The 22,653-nt window shown below is 38.5% G+C and overlaps 1 protein-coding gene across 3 annotated transcripts in view; it reads right to left on the bottom strand.

Moving 5' to 3' along the window:
• Positions 1-13,850: 13,850 nt before the first annotated feature.
• Positions 13,851-22,653, bottom strand: part of LOC124551381 (tubulin-specific chaperone cofactor E-like protein) — a 71,747-nt gene continuing 62,944 nt past the window's right edge. For all 3 annotated transcript variants that reach the window (XM_047126433.1, XM_047126435.1, XM_047126434.1), the window contains exon 9: positions 13,851-20,730. In XM_047126433.1, the coding sequence (XP_046982389.1) occupies positions 20,676-20,730 (55 nt within the window). In that variant the 3' untranslated portion in view covers positions 13,851-20,675. The remainder of the gene's footprint in view (positions 20,731-22,653) is intronic.

Genomic DNA, 22,653 nt, shown 5'->3' with positions numbered 1-22,653 from the left:
AAAAGCCAACAAGCTCATGGTGTATGGAGAGTGTAGAAAACTGCAGTTCATTCTTGTACAGTGTATGCAGCAAGATATCCCAATAGATGTCAACCATTTCAGCAGTTACTTGTCAACCTTTTCAACCAGTTCTGTGAAGTTGGTAATGTAACACCTAGACAACATAACAGAAGGAAACAAGTGATGACAGAAGAGGGGGTTAATGTTCTTGCAGTTGAGCTGCATATTAGCTCTCACACAATCATATGAAGATGTGGAATGAGTCGGACAAGTGTTCTACACATTCTTCACTGACATAGTTTCCATCCCTATTGCATCTCTCTCACTGCATGGAAACAATTATGAGAATCATGTTAACTTATGTGAGTGGGCATTAAGACAGGATACTCCAGATATATGATGTATCTTGTTCGGTGATGAAGTCTCATTTGCCAATTAATGCCAGCTAGACTTCTGAAATATGCTCCATCGGTCTGCTGACAGTCACTGTTGGCTTCATCAGGTGGAACGTCAGCATCCATGGAATGTAAACATGTGGTACGGGATAGTGAACCGCCAGTTCTTAACCTCATTTTTCACAGACAGGACACTGAACATGCACAAGTATTGCAGCCTCCTAATAAACTGTCTTCCATGGATGCATGGATGTGGTACCAAGATGATGGCACTCCAGCCCATAGTGCACGAAATACTACAGCCCATCTTCGAGAATTGTTTCCAAATCGTTGGACTGGATGCAGAGGACCTGTATCTTGGCCAGCCCACTTCAGATTTGATGCCTGTAGACATTTATTCTGCGGGGAAAGTTGAAAGACACTGTCTACACCAACTACACACGATGATACACAGTGATGTATTACTGTAGTCTGTTCAGAGATCTAGCATGTGTGCAGCAATCATTCCATACCAGATAGAAGCACGTATTGCCGCTGCTGGCGGTCATTTTGAATACAACCTGTGATGGTCAGTTGTCTTGTTACTGGTCAAAACCCACATAATTAGTGCATGCAGTTGTATTGTTCTTTAGTGCATGTTACCACCTTTTCAAAATACAATATCTTGTAAATGACTCACAGTAGAATCGTGCAAAAAACACCACTAACATTCTAATTTGCCTTACTTTTCGTCTGTTAATGTCGGTAGGTATTATTCCATTTTTTAAAAACTGTACAGGGTGTCCGGAAAGACTTCCCTGATTACATAAATTGATAACTCAGGCTAGAAGTAAGATACAAATATGAAACTTGTGTCAAATTGTTTACAACTATCAAAGTTTTTTTTTCTGTTTTAGGTTTGCAGTACATAAGTAGTGGATGAGGTGCAGTGCCCAAGAAGCCATGTTAACCAATCAGGAGAAGGCACAGTGTGTCCTGTGGTACCATGAGACATGATCACCAACCACAGTGCAGAGACACTTCCAGACAACATTTGGAAGGAATCCACCTGATGTCAAGAGCATTAAAGCCTGGTATGAGAAGTTCAAGAACACAAGATCAGTTCCTGACCTTCGAATGTCTGGTTGACCAAGAACCTCAGCAGACATGGTGGAAGCTGTAATGCGGTCTTTTCTGCGAAGTCCGAAGAAATCGGTGTGCAGGGCGTCACGTGAATTACGGATGCCAAAAAGCTCTCTCCATGACATTTTACACAAACATTTATTGTTTCATGCAAATTGTTCAGGCCTTGTTGCCCAATGACAGTAAACATCAATATGACTTTGTGGTTGAAATGCTATCACGTATTGAGGATGATGATGGTTATCTCAGACGAATTACCTTTTCCGAAGAATCGAGCTTTATTGTCAATGGAGTGAATCGCCATAATGTCCACATTTGGGGTTCAAAACCCCCTGGCGAGGTCATGGAGTGCACCAGAGGCAGTCCAAAGGTGAATGTCTGGTGCGCGCTATTGCACGATCGAATTAACGGGCCATTCTTCTTCGCTGAGGCTACCATCACATCTGCAGTGTATCTGGACATGTTGCAACTGTATGCTGTTCCTCAGCTGCTTCAGTATCGCCCCGATGTCTTGTTTCAGCAAGATGGTGCACCGCCTCATTGGGGTTTGGACGTCCGTGCCTATCTCGATATGACCTTTCCTGGGCGACGGATTTGTCATGATGGGCCAACGGTTTGGCCTTCATGCTCTCCTGACTTAACCCCATTAGACTTCTTTTTATGGGGTTATGTCAAGGACGAGGTCTACCGAACATGTGTACCAGATCTTGAAACCCTGCAGCAACGTATAACCACACTCGTTGAATCGATCCCTCCAGGGATGTTGGTTAATGTGTGGATGGAAACTGAATATCACCTAGATGTGCTACGTGCTACCGAGGGTGCTCATGCAGAAGTTTACTGATGTGTGGAAAAAACTTTGATAGTTTGTAAACAATTAGACACCTGTTTCATATTTGTATGTTACTTCTAGCCTGAGTTATCAATTTATGTAATCAGGGAAAGACTTTTTAGTCAGCCAGTATGTTTGCACAAAAAATACACGTTCTAAGTAACCTATTGTTACAATAGGTTGATTGGCTAACAATACGAGTGCCTGATTACCACTCCATTGCCCGCATCTCGTGGTCGTGCGGTAGCGTTCTCGCTTCCCACGCCCGGGTTCCTGGGTTCGATTCCCGGCGGGGTCAGGGATTTTCTCTGCCTCGTGATGGGTGGGTGTTGTGTGCTGTCCTTAGGTTAGTTAGGTTTAATTAGTTCTAAGTTCTAGGCGACTGATGACCTCAGCAGTTGAGTCGCATAGTGCTCAGAGCCCACCAACCACTCCATTCTGTGAAAACCGTGCATCAAAAGCACTTTCCATTTCCACAATATTTGCAGTGCAGTGATTAACTTTATATATAACACAAGCAAGACATACCATATTAATAGAATATTGTTACACAGCATTTAGTCATAAATTCCTCTGTACAAGTGCTACTGTTAAGTGGCACAGGCTTCTTTAAGTGAAACAAGCTGAGAACATTAGGTAGTGTTAATGCAGACATGCTTTTGAATATAGCATTCAAAAGTTTCGGTATTGAGCATACAGTTGCTTTCTAGAAAATAAATAAAGGCTATAAATGTAATAAATTGTACTATGGATTAGTGTGATTGTGATACTACTTTTACACATTACACAATATTGTAAAGACAAAGCATAGGCTCTTTTCAAAAACATGTAAAAGCTAAATTTATATGAAATAGGGATGATGTAACATAATGAAGATTTTATTATTACAATCAACAGGATGTAATGGGTATAAGTGCAGATATTTTTGTGTGTTGTATCTTAATATGTACTCAGACCAGTGTGTTGACTGTTTTCCCCAAACACATAATATAATTTACTATCTGATATTTTCTGCACGATTTTAACTGCATCACTAAGTGTATTTCACCTTTAAGTGTAGACTAACCATTATGTGCCCACATATCCACACTGCAATACCTGACCTGCTGCCCAGGAGAAAATGAGCAGTAAAGGAGGTTCTAACCAACTTAAAAACATACAACTTGGAAACGCTATAATTATTAGTCAGCAAATGACAAATACTGATGTAATGTTGTTCAGTACACTGTCCTGAGTCACCAACAAGAGTATTTGCACTAATACCCACTGCACCCTGTAAAGCAAGAACATCAAATTAAAATGGAATGTAGGACAATGATAGCATTGCCAGCTCTTGATCATCATGTTTACTTGGGGTGTTGGACATTGGAGTCACAGCCAGATAAACCATGGCTTGTGGCCAGCGTGCAACTGCTAGAGGAAATGTAAGCACAGACCCTAACATGGTCTGGTGCACTTGCCATAGGTTTTGAAAGGTGTCAAAATACCATTTTAGTCTGAAGTCATTTTACTCATTAAGGAAGTGTTGTAGTCTCTCTTACCACGAACAAAGATTTCCATTTCTTCCAGTATGTTTAAAGTGTGACTTTTCACTGCCTTACATAAAATTTCTAAAATCTCACAACTACAATTCATTTTATGTTTGTAAGAGTTCAGGTGATTGTTGAGGGCACTTATGTTTTTATGTGTGCTCTCTAAACCAGAGGCAAAATTCCAGCCTGTTTGGTCAACATAAAATTTGTTACAGTATTAACAGTAAATTATATAAATGTCTTGAAGCTATAAATTTGTTACATTTCTCATTGATTTTATGATGTAGTCTTACTCCCAGTATTTCTGTATTACAAAAGCCTATATAGTAACTTTAGCTTTTGTAAAACTATGAGCTATTCACTCTGAATGAGCGCACTACGTCATTGCAACTTTTGTTTCTATCGTGAGCATCCTTTTTATTTGCAAATGTGACCATTTTTCCTTGTATGCTGGAATTTTTGATGACATATTGTGTATTGATGTCTGTATAATATGCAATGTGTTCCTTTTAGATATAATATTTTGCACTCTGTAACTGCTGCTCTTTTGTACCTTTTTATCTGATAGGTTCTGAAGATGGCTTAAGTCAAACCATATAAAATTGTAGAGTTTTATACAATAAAAAAGTGATCAAGATGGAGTGAGTCAGTTGAGACTGGAAAATAGCACATTTCAAGGCTATCTTCGTACTTTGTTGTTCCAACAACCTATCAACATAGGCAATCATGTTGTTGTAGTTTTTTTAGCAATCAGTTTTTAGTCCAAATTACAGACTGCACTTTCCAGTGCAGTGCTGAGTCTCTTCATGATTTTATGTCATTCACTGGCAAGGAATATAACAATGAAAACAATCAATTATTGACAAAATTATTTAATTATATCTAAAAACAAAGATGATGTAACTTACCAAATGGAAGCGTTGGTATGTTGACAGACACACACACACACACACACACAGAATACAAGCTTTCGCAACCCACAGTTGCGCCATCAGGAAAAAGGGAAGGAGAGGGAAAGACGAAAGGATGTGGGTTTTAAGGGAGAGGGTGAGGAGTCATTCCAGTCCCGGGAGTGGAAAGACTTACCTTAGGGGGAAGAAAGGACAGGTATACACTCGCGCACACACACACATATCTATCCACACATATACAGACACAAGCAGACATATGCAAAGGCAAAAACATATATCTGCTTGTGTCTGTATATGTGCGGATAGATATGTGTGTGTGCGCGCGCGCGAGTGTATACCTGTCCTTTCTTCCCCCTAAGGTAAGTCTTTCTGCTCCCGGGATTGGAATGACTCCTCACCCTCTCCCTTAAAACCCACATCCTTTCGTCTTTCCCTCTCCTTCCCTTTTTCCTGATGAAGCAACCTTGGGTTGCGAAAGCTTGAATTCTGTGTGTGTGTTTGTGTTTGTTTGTGTGTCTATCAACATACCAACGCTTCCATTTGGCAAGTTACATCATCTTTGTTTTCAGATATATTTTTCCCACGTGGAATGTTTCCCTCTATTATATTCAAATTATTTAATTAGGTAGATAAAAAATCTACTCCCGAAAATGGTCACAGATCATGCACATAAAAGATGGTTTCAGCTGTCTGTACACGTTCTGGATGCACTTTGTACTTCAGATTCAAAAATATGTACACTGATTGTGCAGTGTACAACAATAACGCTAGCAGTAGTGCCACTGCCCATATGTCGGCAGACTGATTTATATCATCGCAAGGTAATGGGATTCTAGGTAGCCACCGTTCTGTAAGTCTCTTACATAGTTTGTGTGTAATTGTTTAGGGTATGAGCACATATGAAGTTCATCAACCTCGCAGGGTAGTTTGATTTGCAATTGTTGTGCTACTGATAAGTGATATTTTTGGAGCCTAGGTCACTAGATTTTGGCTGTTATTTGCATCAGAATCGGATCTAGAGGAAAATCTTCATCAATCAGTAAAGGTGCAATTGAGACTGGAAAATATCCCATTTGAAGGTGTTTTTCTTACTTCATTGTTCCATAACCTGTCATCATAATCAACCAACCAACCAACCAATCATGTTGGTAACAAGACAATTTGTGGTACAAATTGTAGGGTGTTTTTTTTCCAGTTTCTCACAGATATCAGATTTGGTGTTGCTTGTACCCTGCAACACACTGCAGTTCACACCTCAGTGTTCACCAGATTGTTCACAGAACTACTTCCAGACAATTGCTCATTTGTTTCATTTCAAATATAAAGTGAAAAAAATGAACAGTTTAATTTTTCTGTGTGCACCCTGATTTATCTTATTTTATTGCAATGGTCTTTCCTCCCTCTGTATGAGGGATATCCAGAAAGTAAAGAACACTTGTGCATACAGTCATTTCAGCTGTCTTGTGGCGGCTATTCATTGGCTTTTGGCATTCAGGATCATGCAGACAGTTGCTGCATGCAGTTGAGTTGGACCTCGTCACGTGGTCAGTGCAGAGACGGCTGTCCAATTGCAAATCCCTCCAACTGTGAGGTGCAAGGTGTTACTAGTTGCAGAAAATGTTAGGCCCTATGACATTCACTACATGTGTGTTAATGTTTATAGCAAAGTTGTAATGAATGCAGCCAGTGTCAGAAAGTGGTACATAATGTTTAATACTGAGAGAACAGATGTTCATGATGATGAGAGATCAGGGCAATCCTCCATCATCACAGACACATCAAAACAAAAGGTTTTAGAGAGGATTGATGGTTAACGATTAGAGACGTGCGTGAACAATGTCAGGAAGTGTCTCATTCATCTGGGGACTAAATGCAATGGAGCAACAGTCTATAGAGTGGTGTCATCGTCACCTGCCACAGAAGCCATGCAAGTTCAGACAAACTGCATCAACTGAAAAACTGATGGCTTCTGTATTCTGGGACAGTGAAGGAGTCCTACTCAATGATGTCATTCCCTGCAACACAACAATGAATAGTGGTGCATACTATGCTATCCTCAAAACATCTTAGTCTGGCTATCCAGAACTGCCGAAGAGACAAACACTGGCATGGAATTGTTCTGCTGCTCAACAATTCACACCCACATAGTGCTCGGCAGACACAAACGTTGCTTTGTGAGAAATTCCAGTGGGAAATCTTTGAGCATACTCCCTGTAGTCCAAACCTGGCACTGTTAGACTTTTTCCTGTTTCCGAAACTGAAGAGCACCTGGCCAGTAAACGCTTCACAAATGAAGACCTGAGGATGCTGTCATGACTTGGTTGACTAGCCAGGTGGCCACATGGTATGAAGAGGATATACACTAACTGGTGCCAAGGTATGAAAAGTGCCTTCATATCAAAGGCAAGTATTTGGTAAAGTAGACATAGTATGTGCCAAAATCTGTGTATTAAGTTCCTGCATTATTCTACTTTTAAAACATCTTGGTTATGTGAAACATTCTTTACTTTCTGTATGGCCCATGTAGGCGGGAGTCAACAAAGTATTTTAAGGATTAGGAGGAGAAAGTCGGGTGATTGAAATAGACAACACAGTGGTCACAGATGGTACAGAAATAGCAAACATACTTAATAACTAATCAGTGTAGTAGAAAACTTAAAATTGGAAAGAAACAGTCAAAAACAGAGTATTAAGGTACCAAAAATATCATGCAGTACTACGTTCTTAACCAGTCACGGAAGATGAACTACGGAAAACTATACAGAAACTGAAGTCCAAGAAATCAGCTGGTGACGATGAAATATCAAATCATGTAATAAAGCTGGTAAGTGAGCAGATAATAACACCATTGCTGAACATAGCAAACTGTTCTTTCAGAGATGGAATTTTTCCAGAAAAACTGAAGATAACGAAGGTGGTGCCAGTGTACAAGAAAGGGGATAAGGACGACCCCAACAACTACAGACCACTTTCACTTATATCAGGTTTCTCAAAAATCCTAGAAATGCTTATGTATACCGGATTAGTTAATTATTTGGACAAACATAACATTCTCATACCCTCACAACATGGTTTCAGAAAAGGTAAATCTACAGAATCAGCAATTGCCAGTCTAACAGAACAGTCCTTGGATGAAAAAAAGGTTGTCTCTGCAATGTTTCTGGATCTTTCAAAAGCATGTGACACCATTGACCATGAAATGCTGATACAAAAATTGGGCAACTGTGGCATTCGAGGGCAACCAGTTGAGTGGATAAAATCATACTCGTGCAACTACAAGTAGTATGTATCATTAGGAAACTCATACCAATCAGAAACCAAACCCATCAAATATGTAGTGCCACAGGGTTCAGTAATGGGTCCATTGTTATTTATGTGATTGTTAATAATATAGGTATTGAGGAGGACGAAAAGAAAATACTGTATGCTGATGATATGACAACACTAAATAGTGACCAAAATATGGAACAGCTTGAGTATAGAGCATACATATCTGAAAATGTCACAGCTCAATGGCTGATGGAAAATGAACTGGTTATAAATCTAAAAAAGACTATGAATGCAGTATTTAAAAACAAGGAGAAGGCTGTAGACATGGATTTAGAGGTTAATGGAACAAGTCTGGAAGAAGTAGAATGTACTAGATTCTTAGGTATTCTTGTGGATAATGAACTGAAATGGAAAAAAAAACATATTAATAATGTCTGTAAGAAACTGAGCTCTGTCATATTCTTAATGATGCAGCTATCACAGTATTCAGACAAGAACCTTCTGTGTACAGAGTATCATGGACTTTTCGAACTGTACTTACAGTAAGGAGTGACTGTGTGGGGAAACTCAAACAAATAAGAGACAAAAAGTGTGTTCACAATACAAAAAAAGCAATTAGGACCATTTTAAGAAGACAGACCTCTGAAACGTGCAGAAACTGTTTCAAGAAGTAAGGTATCTTAACTTTTTCATCATTGTATATATACAAAACAATAATGTACATCACAAAAGGTAGTGAGGACTGGATTACAAATGCTAGTGTACACACCTACAATACAAGAAGTAAGTATGGAGCATACTGTCAATGCTAGAAAAAGGCCCCCAGTACTCTGGTATCAGACTAACAAGAAGTCTGCCTAAAAACCTGCAAGATAGTGTACTTGACAATGACTTTCCAAAGAAACTTAAAGACTATCTCATTGAAAAAGAGTTTTACAGTGTTGCAGAATACTTATGCCATTAATTTGTATATATTGTTATTCATTATCAATTATGCAAAAATGTAAGCTAAAGGGGTAGAAAAATAAGTGATAATGAATGTTACTACTTTGACATGTCCTATATTACATGTACATGTACTGTACACAATGTAATCTTACAGGATCAAATAAAATTCAATTCAACCTCACAGTGTGCTTGCTTGCATTAATGAATGGTAGGTGTTTCTCTTTTTCTGACAGAGGCTGTGAATGAAAGCTTTGTGTAAGTGTCTTTTAATTGTGCCAGTCTGTAGCTTAATGTGTCATCTTTACGGTAAGTAGCAATCTATCTTTTTCATATATTGTTGATATTCCTACCTGGAGTTTCCATTGTTTGATTTTATCACAGATTTTAGAACTATTAGTTCTTTCCGGGGGAAGTTTAAAAGGAAAAGGCAGGCCACTTAGACCCCATGAGAGGAGGCGATATGTAGTAAACACGAGGGCTGGGTCTTCATCATAGTGGCCCCTGAGTGATCTGCTGAGGAGTAACATTTAAAATAAATTGGCTTTCCTTCACCTTCTATTCTTAGCGATTGTGCCTTTTGGTTTTTATCAGACTGCAGGTCTGCCTGTTAAGAATTGTTACACCACATTTATAATCTTTACCAAATAACTTCCTTTTTAGCATTAATAACTTGTTTATTCTCTTCACAAAAAATACAGTACCTTGTTTACAGCTACACCTTCTTGGTTAAATATATAATGTCTGAATTCTGAATCAGGAAGAGAGACAAAGATTATTTAAATGTCTCTTTCCATAACAAACTCCTATTGTTTCTCCATACACATTGGAACTCGGCTAGCCGGTGATCCGTGACATGTTTATTTCTGTGTCTCAGCAGATATTTCCTTTCATGAAGTCACTGCCATCGCCATCCCATCTTGAAGACACATCATCCTTTGACAGGGCTTACTGTGTGCAAATAAAAATAACAATCCCGCACAATATCTGTTCTTTTTACCTATGACATCTAATTTCATAATTCTCAGTTGTATCATTCATCACTAAGAAGGGATAGAGGGATATTGATGACCCCTCTGGAGTGATACAAATCATCACATTGCCCTTCCCTTTTCCCTTTAACATGGAGGGAACCAAACTTCTGATAGCTACTTTGGTGCTACGTATTTTTACTTTTATATGTTTGTGCTGGCAGTTCTGAAGATGAATACTGTCCTGTTGAAGCATACTGTTTACTGAAATACTGCACTAGACTAAAAGGGGACCACTCTGTTGAATGGGCAGAATTCCACTTTTTTAAAAAAATCTTGTAAACACCAACAGTTCCCATTGACACAAAGCATCCCATGAAGCATGCGATGGGTACAAATCATTTGCACTGACTCCATTGAGATACCGAAAAATGAAACTGCTGATATCTGCCAGAACACCAGAGATAATTTGTCTGGCAACTCTTCAGAGACTTACTCCATAAATGCAATTCCGCAATATTTCTGTTTCATAGGAACAGGAAGAAACTGAGTAAAAATGTATTTAAATTTACATTTTTTAAAATGTTGTTCAGGGCTTGAGTAACATGCAACATGGAACTAGGGCTTATCTCAACAATAAAATGTTTTGTTGAGATAGGAGGTATCCATTGTGAAATAGCCCTTGTGAGGAATTGAATGAAGTACACTAAGCCCAAAGTCATGTAAAGAAGGTGTATTTATGCTGCTCATATACACTGAAGAGCCAAAGAAACTAGTACACCTGCCTAATATCATGTAGGGCCCCCACAAGCACACAGAAGTGCCGCAACACGACATGACATGGACTCGACTAATGTCTACAGTAGTGCTGGAGGGAACTGACACCATTAATCGTTCAGGGCTGTCCATAAATCCATAAGAGTATGGGGGGGGGGGGGGGGTGGAGCTCTCTTCTGAACAGCATGTTGCAAGGCATCCCAGATATGCTCAATAACATTCAAGCCTGGGGAATTTGGTGGCCAGTGAAAGTTTTTAAACTCAGAAGAGTGTTCCTGGAGCCATTATGTAGCCATTCCGAATGTGCGGGGCGTCGCATTGTCCTGCTGGAATTGCCCAAATCTGTCGAAATGCACAATAGACATGAATGGATGCAGGTGATCAGACAGGATGCTTATGTATGTGTCACCTGTCCGAGTCATATCTATGTGTATCAGGAGTCCCATATAATTTAAACTGCACGTGCTCCACACCATTACAGAGCCTCCACCAACTTGAACAGTCCCCTGCTGACATGCAGGGTCCATGGATTCATGAGGTTGTCTCCATACCCGTACAAGTCCACATCCATCCACTCATTACAATTTGAAACGAGACTCATCCAACCAGGCAACATGTTTCCAGTCCAATGTCGATGTTGACAGGTCCAGGCAAGGTGTAAAGCTTTGTGGTGTGCAGTCATCAAGAGTACACGAGTGGGCCTACAACTCTGAAAGCCCATATCGATGGTGTTTCATTAAATGGTTCACACCCTGACACACACTGGTGGTCCAGCACTGAAATCTGCAGCAGTTTGCAGGAGGGTTGTACTTCTGTCAAGTTGAACGATTCTCTTCAGTCGTTGTTGGTCTTTTTCTTGCAAGATCTTTTTCCGGCCGCAGCGATGTCACGGATTTTATGTTTTACCACATTTCTGATATTCACGGTACACTCGTGAAATGGTCATAGGGGGAAATCCCCACTTCGTCGCTACCATGGAGACGCTGTGTCCCATTGCTCATGCGCTGACTATAACACCACATTCGAACTCACTTAAATCTTGATAACCTGCCATTGTAGCAGTAGTAACCGATCTAACAACTGCACCAGACACTTGTTGTCTTATACAGGGTGATTCATGAAGATATACAAATATTTTAATATATTATTCTACAAGTAAAACTGAATAAAAAAGGTCTATAAACATAGGTTTGCAAATGTTTAGTTACAGAGTTACGGCTAATAAAAAATTTTGCCTGAAACTGACCAACTTCGCTAATATGGAGCCATCGCAAAACTGTACGATGTTAAAGTAAAGCATGATTTCCATTTATTTTGTTGTTATTGGTCAGCTGAATCTAATAAAACATGGAGCAGACGTGTATCTGCAGTAGCTTTCCAAAATGTCCAGAGAAGCAAAGATTATTCTAAAAGTAAATTTGTTTACTTTCCTTTAAGAATGTAGAAACGTTTATGTCATTGTTGGCAACCATTAGTGAGTAGTTTCAGTTGTTTCCTAATCTGGAAACGATTTAGTTTTCTGTATTGTTCAATGAAAGAACATAATAACAATAGTGTATTTAAGTGAAACCACATAGTAACTGTCGTAATTTGTATATTATTTATGAAATAGGGATGCCTTTCAAATTTACAACAGAGGAATATGCCAATATGGTGTTTATTTATGGCAGATGTGATGGTAATGCTACAGGTGCAGTTAACGAATATCGCATACATTATCCAACTTGGAGGATTCCAAATGCACGAACCATCAGCTGAGTACTTCAAATGTTACGGGAGACACGTTCTCTACCTAGCATTCATAATCAGTACGAGCTCTCAATATGTGAAGACGATGATAAGGATATACCATCAGCTGAGTACTTCGAATGTTACGGGAGACACGTTCTCTACCTAGCATTCATAATCAGTACAAGCTCTCGATATGTGAAGACGATGATAAGGATATTATGGATGCTGCACAATGTAGCCCGGGTATCATTTATTGTGAATGTATTGTGAAATTGTATGTACACTGTAAAACTTCCTTAACACTGAGCTTTGTTTTTTCCAGTTTAAGATGAATTCACATGTGCTGTGGTATGAATAAACGCAGATTATCTGACACATTCATACAGTTTCAGTTAACATTATTTCCATCCTTTTTCCAAAATTAAATTCTCTACAACTTCTGTTGAAAACTTTGTGCAGTTGCCTGGAATTTAAAAAACCAATTGCGCAAAGTAGTTAATAAATTAAAAATTTTTACAAAATTATGTCTTTGCTTCTCTGGATGTTCTGGAAAACTACTGTAGATACATGTCTGGGATGCATTTTAATAGATTCACCAGACCAACAACAACAAAATAAATGGAAATCATGTTTAACTTTAACCTTGTACAGTTATGCGATGGCCTCATATTAGTGAAGTCAGTAAAACTTCAGGCAATAGTCTTAACTCCATAACTAAACATTTGTGGACCCTTGTTTATATGAAGTTTTTTCTTTAGTTTTACTTGTAGAATAACATATTAAAATATTTGCATATCTTCATGACTCACCCTGTATAAGCGTTGCCGACTGCAGCGCTGTGTTCTGCCTGTTTCTATATCTCTGTATTTGAATATGCATGCCTATACCAGTTTCTTTGGAGCTTCAGCATATTTACAATGTCAATCTGTTAATGTTAGTTATGTATACAATGACAGTTACTGATGAAGAACTTGATGGTGTGGTACTAAATTACACAGAATGCTTAAAGAGCAGCAAGATTTGCCACAAACGCTATATTGGCACAATGGAGAGGCTGTAATTCCATTTGAAGAAAACAAATTTGATACACCGGTCTCGGCCGTGCGGTCTAAGGCATGTTGCCACAGTTTGCGCGGTTCCCCCCGTCAGAGGTTCGAGTCCTCCCGTGGGCATGGGCGTGTGTGTGTGTTGTCCTTAGCGTAAATTAGATTAAGTAGTGTGTAAGGCTAGGGACTGATGACCTCAGCAGTTTGGTCCCATAGAACCTACCACCACACCGGTCTTGAAACTGCATTGGTCATTTGTTTGTGAATATTTGGTGATAAGTGGGATCTCCACACTTATATTAAGTAATAAGTAAGATATATGACTTTATTTGTAATTTTTTATTTTATTTTTATGGTAACTAACAACAATAACAAAGACTTCACAGACAGACTAGAATATTTGTTAGTCTACAATTAATGTAACAAGAGTATGGAAAAAAGCTGATTATCACATGACAACATACAGTGAGAGCAGCACTAGGTATCTACCCATCACCATCACATAATTCACTATTGAACTTAGCTTTACTGTATACTACAAGGATGTGAGTTGTGTGCTAACTCTATATAAGGTGTTCATAAAATTGAACATATTAAATAAAAGCTGATGATTTAGCATCAGATTTGAAAAATATTAACATACTCATTTCTTACTCTTTAAAATTTGAATATGTTAATTTCATTCCAACATTTACTTTCTTATATGTTATCTGCTATTTCTGAAGAAATATACAATTTATACCAACTTTTATTTACAACAATAAAACTGGCACAGTTTCTTCACGTCTACATTGGCATCTAAACCACCACACTGATCGAAAGACTCTTTGACTAGCACAATCATACTTTCCTGTCTTGGAAAAGCATAATCCACAAGTCACACAAATTTAATATTTTAAACACCTGTCTCTCTCTCTCTCTCCCCATTCGTTACTAATTCAAATTACAATTGCAAAGAGATTTAAGAGTTCTCTCTTCTAAAGAGAGGTGTCTAATATGTGCACTATTTTTGTATTTTTATCACATTAATAATTCTCTTTATAAAGCTATACAAATTATTTATTTTATCACAATCTGTCAAAACTTGAAGTCTGGACTTAACAAAAGGCGATTAAATTAGTTAAACACTAAAGGATACTGTCCAACTTATTACATATGAAAGTGTGAATACTGCAAGTACTGAAAATTGTGCTAAACACTTTTCCACTGCTCCAGGATGGAACCTCAACACTAAAATGTTGTGTTTCTTTCTGAACAATGCTTGCCAAAGGACAGCAATGAAAGTAATGCAATAGCAATTTTTCCTTGGTCTCTGAACATTCCAAGAGCTCAGTTTGACTGAGCACAAACATTTTTTAATATACAAACATGCCTTGAATGCTTTACCTTCAAACATCAGGCAGCAGTGCAGTAATCAGCTGCCATTTCATTACAATTTCAAATGGTTGGAAAAGAACTATATGGAACCTGTCCAACAATGACACTGTGCAATAGATTCAACCTTTGCGTCATTTGACCAGATACAATGTACTGTTGCACTGAGCACAAGGGCCATTTTTCAAATAGTCAACCGTTTTCCCATCGGATGGTAGGTATTAGTCACCAAACAATCCTCATTGGTTCATTTCTGCAATTGAAGCCAATGTGTGCTGACATGTTGCATTAGATAAGACAAAATCATTTTTCCATTCTCTCTCTCTCTCTCTCTGGTGTTTCTCCACATTATGCACTGATGTAACAATGCTTTGATGAACAATTTCTCAAATATTGTATTTATTTGATACTGATAACTGGCGAATTTCCCTGCTAGAAGCTCTAATGTAGATGTTCTTGGTTTTACAAAGCAAAGTGTGGGAAAATTGTTCATCCTAACAGATCGTCACTACTATTGACGAACGAGGTTCAAAAAATATGACAATAATGATTATCTTCAAGTGTGTATGGTACACAACAGCAGATAAAAGGAAGAGGTTCTTTAAATGTGTTCTCACATTGTCTGGAACTCACTCATATGGGGCACACTTTATATGAATTGTTATGAAACCACAGCTTAATCGATCAGTGCAATGCACATTGTTAAAGCTTAGCGCTGGGTATCAAAATTATCTTCAATAGATGATACAATGTGTCCCAGGAGAAACAGTGAATGTTCTAGAAGGATTTTTTTATTTTTTATTTATTTTGGGGGTGGGGGGTAGGGGGGCGGGGTGGGTGGGAGGAGGAGGGTGAAAGGATATACACACATTTACTGTTATGAACTCCTTGTGAAGTACAACATATTGGGGGTCATACTGAAAGTCATGAGCAACCCTTTGTTACAACTGCAATTCCAATAAAAGAGAATTCACTATCATAATCTACGGACTTTATGCTGTGTGTTGGCACATTCTGGCATCATAACTTATATTGTGAGATCACAGGCTGTAATTTCAGAACGAACAACATTGATGATTTGTTTTAACAGTATGCTATCACTGAATTCCTTGAAACGTGTTCCTCGAAGGAAAACATGTTGACGAAACTCATCACAGACTTCCATTTGCGTAAGGAGATATATGCAGAGGTGCTGACAATATCAGAAGGTGTAAACTCGAGTATCCTTTGCGCCGCCTCCACAGTACGCAGCGAGGAAAGAGTGAGTTCACTGGAGAAGACAGGTGTGTTACTGCGAATCAACTTGTAGTATGACAGTGTAATGCAGAAAGCGATTCAAAACTCGAGTAATAAAAAATTAGTAATTTATGTTTAAAGACCACAAAATTCAAATAACAATCACATCCAATGCCTTCTTCAGAGACTTTGAAATGAAAGGGATGATTTCTTGACAGCTACGATGACAGGCAATGAAAGCTGCTTCCCTATTCACGAGCCTGAAACTAAATGTCAGAGTTTTGAATTTGGATTTGCCACTGAGAAACCTATGGGCCACAGTTTTCTGGGATGCGGAGGGCCGTATCTGATCAATTTTCTTTGAAGTTCTGCCGTGCATTTCACAATATATGCCCTGAGGGGTAAATAATCCTCCACTATGATAACAACCACCCTGATATGAACAGGGGCATTGAGAGCCAACACAGCTGACATTATGGCACTTCTCACTGGAGGTGAATGTGGTGAGGTTTCTGGCTGACATTACAGGTTGGGTTCCACACCTTATGTCTTACAGAATACTTGCACATTAATACTTCTGCTGAATCCTTAAGTTCATGGCACAGTTCTCCTGCGAGGATACTTCTTTTGTTGGACACTTGGGGAATGCAAAATTAGTATGCAGCATTTTTACATTTTAGAAGTAGAAGAGTTGCAAAGAAGGAGGCATGGCAAAGTGCATGAATGAAATTTATTACGCTCCACAAGTACTTAGAGACAAAGATTTATTCTAAATAGTAATTGCTCATCGCTTCTGGTCTTTAGGGAAGAAGGCACTGTGATGGGGCACTCGACAGAAGTCTCTGTATAGGAGTGCTCAGCAGAAAAAAATACAAAGCTGCTAGTTACTTTGGAGCTAGTTTCATGAGCCCTAGGGAAGCTGCTATACTATCCTGGAGTTCTATCACAATGTACTACACAGACAGCACTGTCAGTGAAGAATTTCAGCAACTGATGTAATACCAGCCCTCAGTCCACACTGCTTCATAACTTGTCTTAACACACAAGTCTTTGACGAGCTACCACTTACTGTCTGCCTCTTTCTGATGATAGTACTTAAATCGGTGATAGCTGCTGGATTGCAAAAAATAATTTTCTGCTGAAAGTGCTCAATATTTGGTGAGGTTTTACGAGACGTGAATTAATATATAAGACCCATGTGGGAGAATCTAGATTGTAGTTAGCAGTACCTTAATTTGTCCAGGGCTCCCAAGATACAAAAATTTATGCCAAACTGGACACATGCCAGGGATTATTTGCATTGGTTTGGGTCTGTCTTCTTTGGTGCCAGGCACAAGGGTAGCTGATGAAGTGCTTTCTTCTTATGTACCATTTTAGGATGCCACTGTTCTTCTAAGTAAATAGTGTTGATTTTTAAATCTATTTTGGTTGGCCCATCAGTAAAAATCATTTAGTAACAAAAGCACCTACTTCCCTTATTTCACATGTGTAATGGAGATAGTGGCGAACAATAACAGATAGGTGTTGCAGAGCTCTAACCCTCAAGTCAGTGGTGTGATATGTAATTTCAAAGTAAGTGTGTTTAAGAAGAAGGTGGGGATAGGCGTCTTATTCAGTATACCTCACAGGAAGGGCACAGTCATACTCTCTGATTACCATTTTAAAAGTAAAGTTTTGGTATGCTCATCCAGGAGACCTGAAGGGGTAGGTTCGGATGCTGTCTTGGATAGAGCTCTTGTTGTGGACAATGGCCTCCTCCTTTGAGAATATGTGGTATTGTCGCATGTGTAACTGTAGGTGAGCATATAGTGTGAAGCCCAATGCCGACACACAGACTACTCCCCTTCAACAGCACCGTGGAGGCAACCAAGCATAACATTGCCACCTGACGAACAGATCACCATCGACAGTGTCACATGCCCTCACTTGATGAGAGACAGTGTGGAGAGGTTTGGAATTTAATATGTGACCTCGGTGCAAAGACCGGCGAGCAGGAACTGTACACCACCACCTTTACTCCTTTCGCCAGCTAAATCCTGACAATGAATATATCACCCACTGCCAGGACTCAAACTGGCTAACCTCAGAGTCAAGTACCACTCAGGCACTCATTAACAAACTCAGTTAAGGAGGCAGGTACCATCTTGAAGAACAGCAGTGGAAGGACTGCTAAAATTAATCACTGTCTACTGGCATGCAAAACAACTTTACCACAAGGGAATTTTCTGGACAGTGCAAAAATTGTATACGAAAAAATGGAGACCGTGTTGAAAAGTGCTAGAAAAGTCTGTAGATTAAAATTTATGTACATATTTTGTTTTAAAAAATTAAAATCAATAGTGATAACAATGGGTTGCTCGTGACTTTCAGTTACTATTATAGAATTATTCAAAATTACTGCCAATGCAAAGAAGTGCACGCATGGCAACACAAAGAATCCAAATAAATGTCTCTCTCATTTGTGCCACGTGGTAAGCGAAATACTGTTTGTGCCACTCTATAAGTTAAATGTTGAAGTTGCTGCTGGGATAACATCCCAATTGAAGACTTGAAATAAAAAAGGGCTCCAAGTGCCATAATAAAGAATTTTGAAGCTTTGTGTAAAATGGGATCTCTCATGAGGAAAAGAACTGACAGCTTATCTGGAGTTACATCAACACATGGCCAAAAATGCTATGACTATGATGAAACAGAACAAATATGAGAAACCTAGTAGTGTAATTTGTACAACATCCATTGATTTGCAACAAGAGCTGTTCGTTCCATCTTTGACACCTAGTCAAATGTTTTACCTCATGCACAACTTTGGTGTGCAAATTACTGATAACGATGGTGTATACATGATTCTGTGGCACAAGGGTTTGACAGGGCGTGGTGCTAATGAAATTGCTGCATGTTCTCTTTCTCTGGATATATCTAGTTATAATCAGTGTTTGTGAAGAAATAAACCATAAGTATCGTGTCACTTCTTAGCGGAAAAGAAAAATAGGTACTAAATGTATTGTTCCAGAAGATGTAAAGTACACAACACAGTAATAAAGACAAATAAAGCCATTTATGGTCAGTAACACGAATGCATCTGACTTAATAAAGTTCAAGAAAGCAGCAGACTGTAATATAAACACAGCAAAACTAAACATTTCCAAAGTACAGTGGTTATGGCTGGACAAACATAAGCCTCATGTAGTTGAAACCAAATGTAAACGAGTGCACAAGAAGGAAATTCAACTATTTGCTTTGGATGTTACAAGCCATGTCTCTGAAGAAAAATGAAAAATTTGGCTGAAATGACATAGTACCTGACAAATAATAACCACAGACAGTTTTACAAAAGTATTGCAGAATTAACATTTAGTGTATGAACAAAGAACATTTTTGTTTCAGTTGTTTGTCCTCTTTACTAGCTTTCTGCTGAGTATTGAACTAGTGCACTCAGAGATCTCCATAGCATTTCCACATTCAGTCAGTTTTTTATACAATTACATTATAATGTTTGCAATTTCTTTTGGAAACTAGAATCATACTATGCTTAACTTTTATATAAAGCACATTAATACTGCAATTAAATGAACATTAGTGAGCGTACATAAAATTCATTTTCCTCAAACTCACAATTTCAGCCCTTAGAGTCTTTTTTATTTCAAGTCTTCAATTGCATCTACATGTATAAATAAATAAAAATATCTGTGTAACCATTCCGAATAGAACATATGTCTATATGAACTTTTTAGCTTCAAATTCCTATTCTGCCATCTTCCAAATAGATGGTCATTTCTACAAGAACACCCTCCGTAAATGGAAACACCCACAGTATGATTGTGGCAAACTATGCATCTACTGTTGGAGACACTGTATTTTTTCCAAAACATCTACCAAAGCTTTGTTACTTTATGTAAAATGTCCTGAGTGGGCCAAACTAAACCAATCCTGATACAGGAGATGATGATCAATGTAGCTACACTTTTTGCCATCCACTCAGGGAACTAAGAACAAAGCTCAAGTTGTACAAGTGATTTCCATCTTTGCTCATATATCCATTACTTTGGTTAGACTTTTCTCGTACATGTGAACACAGGAAAAGTCTCTATTGTTGCCTCTGGCGATGCCAAAGAACTAATATAGTCCATTAATTCTCACCTTTTCACATACTGTATGACTGGATTCCTGTCTGAGATCATATTTTTCAGGGGGTAACAAAATGCTGACAGCATACTGAAGCAGAAGTGCTGCACAGCCCACAGAGGACAGAGTGACACCAAAGCAATGCTACATGTTTTATGTATGTGCCCACAGGCTGGGTCTCCACTGTAGTTTACATCGGTGACCTGCACCCTGTTAAGTAACCTAGTATTGTAACCTTTCAGTACCCACAGCCATTCATTATATGCTCACAGAATATAAACAATCAAACGCGAACAAGCCGATGCCCGAGGGACAGCACGGGAGCTCTGAACACGGACCATGTGAGCCCCGGGGCGTGACCTCCTGGGAGACTGGAAGATCGCCGGAAGAGGTGTGAGCTGCTTCATAGCCCTATTTGCTGAGCTGCATCTGCAGTTTGGCATCAATGAGTATCTCATCCCCTGACCTGAAAAAAAGCAAAGAGTTACACACTGTCATATTTCTAGTTCCTCTATTGTTTTGAGAGTGCTGCTTTTCTGCAACTGTGTAATGAATTGATGAATAACAACTCCAGTGGCTAAAAAAAAAATCTTTATTTTACTCTGTGAACAATATTAGATTTTATATTGAAGCCATTTTGTAGTGAGATCTGAAACTGACATTATAAATGCCAGCAATGGTTGAACATAATGATATAACGAATATTTAAATAATTCCCATTACAGGAATCCAGGAGCAGTGCACGCTATAAAACATCAGTTTTCTGGATGTATGCCACTCCATACTTATAGCTTCGCTTAAAGGCAATAGACATTTTATGACTGCATTTAGTTGTTAGTGAACATGACCTTATGTTGTATGCAGTCCATGTTGCAACCATGAAATTCCAGCAGTCTCTACAGTTTCCTGTGTTCTAACTTTCTCCCTCTCACATTAGACGATGTAACATTACACTTACAGTGGTCGGTACACCCAGACCAACAACTTTAAAATTTAATTAAATCTGAAGAACAGCTACCTTTATCTTCTCACTGATAAAGCCTGTAATTTAAATTTTATAAGATTTCAAAATACACTGTTTCTATAACCAAGGAATGTCCATTTTTTTCTATAATATTATTGGGCACGTCACTTTTAAATCTACCTGACTGTTTCACCCAAGCACAAGGTAAGCTATGTTTTTCTGCACTTATTCTGCACATGCATGAACTTAGTTTTTTCATGTAGAAACTTTTATACTATTGTTACACAAATAATTATTCACTTACAATGTCGCTTTCAGATTCCACTAGAAAATGGCTTAAGCATTAATGCCGAAACTGGTCATGGAGTACAGTAAAGAACTTTTAATCAACTTGTGTGGTTTACTCTGCTACGATATTTTTACTCACGCATGTGTCCCTATAAATAATTGGGATGCAAACACAATTACAGAGGAATATCACTACTAGAAGTCAGCTACAAGATCCTGGCATATCTCCTCCTGAAGAGAAGAACAGATAGAAAGTACTCTTGCAAACCATCAAGTGAGCTTTAGGAAAGGAAGAGAATGTTATAGAATAGATTTTTATCCTCAAAGAATAGCTGGAACGCAGTTCTGTAAGATCCTAACAGATGACATTAGCCTTTGTGTACTCCACAGAAGGCATATAATTCCACTTGCAGACAGACTCTTGGAAAAACCAAGAAGAATTGAGGACTAGACTGCATGACATGAGTACTGTTAACAGAAATTGTTGAAAGAATGTGAAATCATGACTAGTGTCAAACAGGGTGACATACTGTCACCAGCTTCACTCAAAATAGCACTGGATGAACATATGGAATAATCAAAGTGCATTCACAATGTATCTTAAGCAACAAACATACATCCAAGAACATTAATGATAAGCTCCAAATCCTTCACCATGTAAAGAAATGGAAGAAAATGAATATGTTAGAAGAGAGAAAGTTTTTTGTCATTTTAAAATCAGCTCGGTACTCTTATCAATGAAGAAAGTATCTCAATAACTTTACTCTAAGTCTGCTTATAGCTAATCAAAATCAAATCAGAAATTACATTTGTATTTTTCACACTGACAAGTAGGAGCATTTACTTTGCTATATTACAAGTGAAATTTTTATTACCTTTTTTTTTCTGAGAATACGTGTAAATATGCATGCATAGATCTTAAGCGCAATGTGTGAACACACTGCAATTTTCACACGTTTGGTCCTAAAGACATCAGACAGGTATAAAATCCAAATAGTTCAAGCATATGCAGCTACTTACAGTCATTCTGATGAAGAGACAGAGTCCTTCTATGGATGCCCGACAGAAACCCGTGAAAAAGCAAGGCATTGTTTACATAAATTCATAATTGGTGACTTAAATGCCAAAGTTGGAACA

Source organism: Schistocerca americana, chromosome 9 (genome assembly GCF_021461395.2).
Source record: "Schistocerca americana isolate TAMUIC-IGC-003095 chromosome 9, iqSchAmer2.1, whole genome shotgun sequence".
Lineage (NCBI taxonomy): Eukaryota > Metazoa > Arthropoda > Insecta > Orthoptera > Acrididae > Schistocerca > Schistocerca americana.
This window is presented reverse-complemented; position numbering and strand designations above follow the sequence as displayed.